The following is a 6391-nucleotide window of genomic DNA, read 5'->3' as shown; positions in this document are numbered from 1 at the left end:
CGGGTCTCCGCGCGTCTTCGCGGGGCGGGGCGGGGGGCTGGGGGCGCGCGCCTCGCGGACCGCGGACGGTCGCAGCAGGGAGGGGCTCCGTGACGGCGAGGGCCGAGTGACCTCTTTCCCACCAGGCGCACCTTTCCGGAGCTCACGGACCCGAATCTTCGCGGGCGAACGAGGGCGGCGCCGGGCCAGGCCGGGCCACGACCGTGGAGGGCGGGGTGGGGACCCGAGACGCTTCGCACGGGCGTTTACTGCAGAAGTGGCAGGAAATCCTTTCTGCAGAGCGAGGGACAATGAACGGGAACTAAGGGGAATTCAAGTGGAAAAATCCGTGAATGCAAGAACGACCCACAGCTGGAGCTGAGAGGTTTACGTTAAGCTCTGTATGGTTCTTTCCCTTTCCGGGAAAAGGCATTATTATTTTCTTTCTCCGTGTGTTCAGAGAAACTTTCCTGTTAGAGGTCTTATTTAACAGACCCATTTCAGCTGGATTTTGGACCGCAGTAGTTATTTTCTCCTGCAATACTCACGAAACTGCCCCCCAAATGCACTTTTTGGCCCTTGCCCAAAACCATGTAGGAGGGTAGGACTATTTCTTTGAGTTAAAAAAATGATTTTCATTTCAAAAATTTTGTTAAAAACGGTTTAGTCTTTCAATTAAATCCCTTTAAGTGAAATAATACTTTTTAAAGAAATAATAACACTTGGCTTCCTTCAATAGACAGATGCTTGGGTATTCACCCTAACAATTACACGGACAGGGGAACAATTGTTAAGTAATTTCAAGCAATTTGCAGTTATGTTGAAGAGAATTTCTGGGCAAAAACCCCAAAATGACATTTCATTCTTTTTCAGTTACTTTATAGATTTCTCTTCATACACCTCTCTGTGGCTCAAAGGTTAGAACACATAGTTATCATAAACTTTTAAGCATCCCCACAATCTCCCTTTGGCTCTGCTGTTTTCCCCGTGGAAGCCACTGAGGGTTGGAGTGGGGAATGGAGCCTTAAGAAATCTCCTGAGTGCAGAAGGGAAGGAGCAGAGAACACTCAAATCTGGAGAGAAGCTACAAGAGGCTGACCAGCAAAGAGGGCCGGTAGGCAGGTGAAATAGATCGGCAGCAAGACGCTCCTGGCCCCAAGTGCTTTCCCCTGCACTTCTGAATTGGATCAGCTAGATATTTCCTTGAGTATCCATACATAAGGCTGGGAGGGGGCCATCAGCCATTCATCATTCATACTTTAGGACAATATGGGCCAATTACTTAGAGATGAGCTGAATCAAAGACACAGACATTTAGAAGAAAATAAGGGTGGGTAATTTCCAAGTAGACAGCCATTTGAGTTGTGTGGCAACAACCACGGAGAGGTACCGCTGAGGAGTTTGGGGTCCCATAACTGGACACCTAGGGGCCCAAAGAGAGGATGACACTGAATGTGAAGGTGAAGACAGGGAAAGAGAACATTTCAGGAAAAGCTGCCTTTCCACAGTACTGAGTTGGTAGAGTTAGTCTCTAATCCAGGAAAGGGGAAGAGGTGTCCTTTCCTGTTTATCTTGTATTGTAAGGTGTCTCACCCCTGGGACCCAGATGTGAGCCCAAACCAGTGGTATATAATAACTGAATTAACTAGATTTTTGTGGGCTAGCGCAGCTACTGGAACACCATGTATAATGCCTCAGCAGAATGAATTTGGAGGTCTAAGGAGTGGGTTTTACCTCCAAAATTCCATAACTACAGTTTACATAAATTCAGGGACACTTCCACTTGTTTTGCATTAACTTACCTCATTTAAAGATTATTTACAGATGAATGTAGTGGCACAATATGGATTTTAGAAAAAAACACAAAATTAAAACTCATAGAGAAATGACAAAGCGGAACACTATTATTTATCTTTCAAAATTTTAGCAAGAAAGTATTTTGGAAGAAGAAATAACAGTTCACTAATTTGTCAATTGCTAGTTAAATTACTAGCATTCCTAGGATTACTTATTATTAGTTAACACAAACTGCTACTGTTAACTAATAACACATGAGTATGTAGTCAACATTACCTTTGCTATGGAAATATGCTGTCTGTCATAGTAACTTACTCTTTTAAAAAAGGTGTGCACCTTTTAGGTGCAAAACACTGTGGATATCTTACTCATCTGGTTGTAAACAAAACAAAAAAGAAAAAACACAGAGCCAAATTGTTGGGATGTTTATAATACTGCAAACATTTTTTACTGCATTTAATTTATACAGGTCTAATAAATACAGGAGTGGTTTTGACCAAATAGATTTTTATTGCCTGCAAGCTGTTACACTTAGAAGTAGGAGAATATGGTATGTTGACAATAGCACATTTACTACCTTACACTTTGGGATTTTTTTTCTTACACTTGAGAGAAGGAATGTTCAGAATAAAACAAGACAGAAGCTGGTGGATAATCTAGTCTATATTTGGGTTTGGCAGTCCTTGAAGCCTGCGGATGAATTCAGAATACTAAGAACCAAGGTTAAAGTTTTTACACACATCACAACAATGGCAAATTAACTACAAAAAAAAAAAGCCCTCACACATAAATGATAAACTATTAAATACACACCATTTTAACAAGGGCATGATAGAGCTGGCACAGTGATCCAAAATGGCTTCTTCTCACAATGTCATATTATGAGAAATACAGATCTGATTTCACACACAGGACACTACTTTGATGTAATTACAGACGGAAAAGTCAAATCTTCCAAAAAACCAAAAAGCCATGTTCCAGTCCAAACCAAAGCTCATTTTAGGTCAAACTATACAAAAGAGACTCATCTTAAACAATCCCCCCAAACCAAAAAACTTGATATTTTCCCCTTTAACTTTGCTTCCGGGTTCACTCTTTACAATATGGAATGAAATACAAGCGTTTTTATTTGGTCCAAACAATCAATGTAATTACAAGGACAGGGTACAAAATAAACAATGTCAAGGTTCTCCTTCCTTACAGAGCTGGGAGTTCTCAGCCCTCTTCTTCATCACTGTCTTTCATGGTGATGCCCTGAAGTCCTCCTCCTTCCGAGACAGAGGCTGCCGCCTCCTCTACAGTTAGACGTCTGTGCAGAGTGTCATAGGTCTTACTGTTCAGTGTGCCCTCTAACACACCTTGCAGTCGGAAGTCCCTATAGGTTTTCTGGAAGAAGAGAGAATCTGCTTAGATAGCTCACGAATTGTATGGGTGGATGTCTGTATGTAAACTCAGTTAGCATTTCAAGAATTATGTTGGACAATTCACTAATGGATTCAGATCATAGCTGCCCATGTCAATCAACCTGATGGTATATTTCTGGGGAGAAAATGAAATGAGAGACCTCGGATCCTGCTTTTCAAACTAGAATCACTCTGAATAGATCAAAATGTTGTGATAGATGACAGGTGAGCTTTCCCTTGAAATATTACTAATTGCACAGACTTTACTGTTTGAATAGCTTGTAACGAAGGTAAAATGATATGCACTTATGTATATTTTTTAAGTGAAGGAATTCTTAGTTTTTCAGTTGAGATGCTTCTCCTTTAATACTGAAAAGTACATTTTATGAAATGTATTAGCTTTTGGAGGGAGGTGTGGGGGAGATAATTAATCCTATTATCGGTAAAAGAAGTTTGCATTTTCAGCATTTGTGAATTATAAAATTCATTTATAGTACCACTGGGTAAAGTACACCTAGAAGCCTGTTTGAATTCTGCCCTTTCCTTTTGAAATTCCCTTGGAATGTGAAGTGTCAAATTCTGGTATAAAGCTTCCACAGATGGTAAATACAACATGTATTTTTACTTTCTGTGAAAAGTCAATTATCATTTGATGTATTATATGTCAAAAATAGAACAAACACCATGTTAGTGTTTATATTGTGCATCCTAAGAGCAATGACAGGAACAACAGAATTCGGGGTTCGGTGGCACTTAGGATGAGTCACCTGTAAAGCTTCCCTTATTTCACTTCTCCTATGTGCAATTTTCCTCATAGAAGACTTTCCTGCGGCCAAACAAGGCTGGTGTTTTATTACTGACTTTTAGAGTTGTAGGAAAAGTCTCGAATTAGTTCAATGGGGAAACAAAACACAAATGAAGATATCCCATTGTGTAGAGGCACTTCTAAGGCTTTTAATGCTAAATATCTTTTAAGATTTTGTTTACTGTCCTATGTTAGATTTAGAATATTAAGCATTCAGGTTTCAGGGGGCTGGCCCCAAGTATCAGTATCAACATGCCGCCATTGTGATCAATGTTTCCAGTTGGTATTTTTTGTTCTTGTCTGCTTTACACTTAATAGATGAAAAAAATCAACTAGGAAGGAATGATGTACTTTCTGGCCCAGCATTACAAATCCAATAGCTGGGAAGTAACACGAAGGCATGCTTGCTCATTCAACACGATATATGGAAGGAAACTTTTAATATTCACACAGTTTAATTGAAGGCACTTATTCATATGAGGTAGGACATGCTGATGAATAGCATCTTAATCCTCTTGATATACACACCTGGCTTACTAACAGATTTCTGGGAAGGAGTAAATTCATTACAAGGTCGTGGGACCATTGGTATTTTCACATTTTATCTCACTGTCTTCTTTAATGTGACTTATGTATGCCCCACAGTATCATCACAAGTTTCAGAACTGCTATGTTCTGAAAAGCAAGTATGGAGGCTGAATAATAATTGTTTTTCTCATTTGGATCATTCTTATAAATAAAATTCATATTTGAAAAGTCTATCACGTGTCCAGATATAAACTAAACTGAGAAATACTGTATAGTATCAGAGGTATCTTAATAATAAAAATCTGATTCAGAGAGTGGTTTCTTAAATGATCAGAACTATTTTTACTTACATTTTAATATTTTAAGATACTTACACCCTACCATCCTCATATTCTAAGTGTTAATCTCATTATTACTAAGGTGGTACTCTCTTACACCAAGACCTATGGTCATTTGCATCAAAACACATGGGAATGGCTCTCAAGGGTAAGTTTTGTCCAGAAAATCTGGTAACTAATATACATAGTATTATTCCCACTGAGATTGTGTTTAAGACCGTAACAGTTTAATCATTTGACTAAAAATATGTCAAGTACACCAAATATTCATGTACAGATAATGCGTCTGACATGAAGTATTATTGTTCCGTTGACAATTATATACTGAGTTTATAAGTTCTACTTTCTTGTTTTATTAGAATTGACTTTTCTTAGACTTAGCTTAATTGTCAGTAAGTTGGCCAGGACAGATGATTTGTATTGTGGTCTGCAGTCCTGAAGGCTTTCTAACTTACATGTAATTCAGACTCCACTGCCTTAATTTATCCCCAAGCAATAAGCAGGGGAGCTGCAGGGCAGGTATACTTGCGATCTCTCTCCTTCAAATTCATAAAATATTACTGACTCTCGGACAGCCTCTGGGGCTGGCAATGCAATGAAGGTCTGCTTAGCTCGTCTTTAAGACAAGGGCCTGCCACTGGGTGCTGCTCACTTGTCTTTTCTCCTAGTAAAAGAGGCAGCTTTTAAATACCAGAGGGCCACTAGGGAGAACACAAATCCGTCAGCCACTTTGATGTTTGAGGATTCTGTTTTTTCCCCTTCCCTCAATAAATCATTCTGACGTTAAAACGTTGCAAATAACTTCCTGGCCCTACACATTTTGCGAGTCTGTGAGTGGAATTTGTTTTTTTCCTCAGTGAGCAACATGAATGAAGCCATTAGGATCTGAGTGTCTTTGTGGGCCAAAGTTGGCTATACTATACATCTGGATGGTATCTGGGTCTCCAGTAGGCAGAGAAGAATGACTATCCCTGTAGATTAAAAAAAAAAAACAAACAAAAAACCTAGCAGCTTGGCTCCCTGGTAGAACGTACTACTCTGTGGTAACATGCAGATTAACACTGCGGATATGGATGGAAGGAAAGCCTACTCAGGGGCCTTCACAAATATATACATGTGCTATTTATACCTAATGTTTTATTTTACAGAGAGAGTATGCAGGCATGTGTGCAAGCGGACAGGAAGGGGCAGATGGTGAGGGAGAGAGAATCTTTTTTTTTTTTTTTGACTAATAACATGTTATTTTATTTTATTAATTTAAGAAATGAAAATATTATATCTTTGGAGCCAGAAACTTGAATTATAAACAATGAAAAATAATACAGGATGTCTAGAGTAGCCCAAACTCATAAATACATACTGAACTCTCCTATTTTTAAGAAACAATATTAAGGATCATGTAACATAAAAATTCATAAAAGAGAATCCCAACATTTAAGGAGTTTATAATTTTGGAGAGAAGAATATATAACCTATTTCATAAAGTTAATTAACAATAAAATATAAATAACAGTTCAAGACAGAGATAGATAAGAAACTAA

General features: G+C 38.8%; 1 protein-coding gene across 16 annotated transcripts in view; it reads right to left on the bottom strand.

The window, feature by feature from the left end:
* Window positions 1–2190: 2190 nt before the first annotated feature.
* CADPS2 (calcium dependent secretion activator 2) overlaps window positions 2191–6391 on the bottom strand; it is a 522703-nt gene continuing 518502 nt past the window's right edge. For all 16 annotated transcript variants that reach the window (XM_029924158.1, XM_029924180.1, XM_029924174.1 and 13 more), the window contains one exon: window positions 2191–3162. In XM_029924158.1, coding sequence (XP_029780018.1) covers window positions 2992–3162 — 171 coding nt within the window. In that variant the 3' untranslated portion in view covers window positions 2191–2991. The remainder of the gene's footprint in view (window positions 3163–6391) is intronic.

The sequence above is a fragment of the Suricata suricatta genome, chromosome 2 (assembly GCF_006229205.1).
Source record: "Suricata suricatta isolate VVHF042 chromosome 2, meerkat_22Aug2017_6uvM2_HiC, whole genome shotgun sequence".
Classification (NCBI taxonomy): Eukaryota; Metazoa; Chordata; class Mammalia; order Carnivora; family Herpestidae; genus Suricata; species Suricata suricatta.
This window is presented reverse-complemented; position numbering and strand designations above follow the sequence as displayed.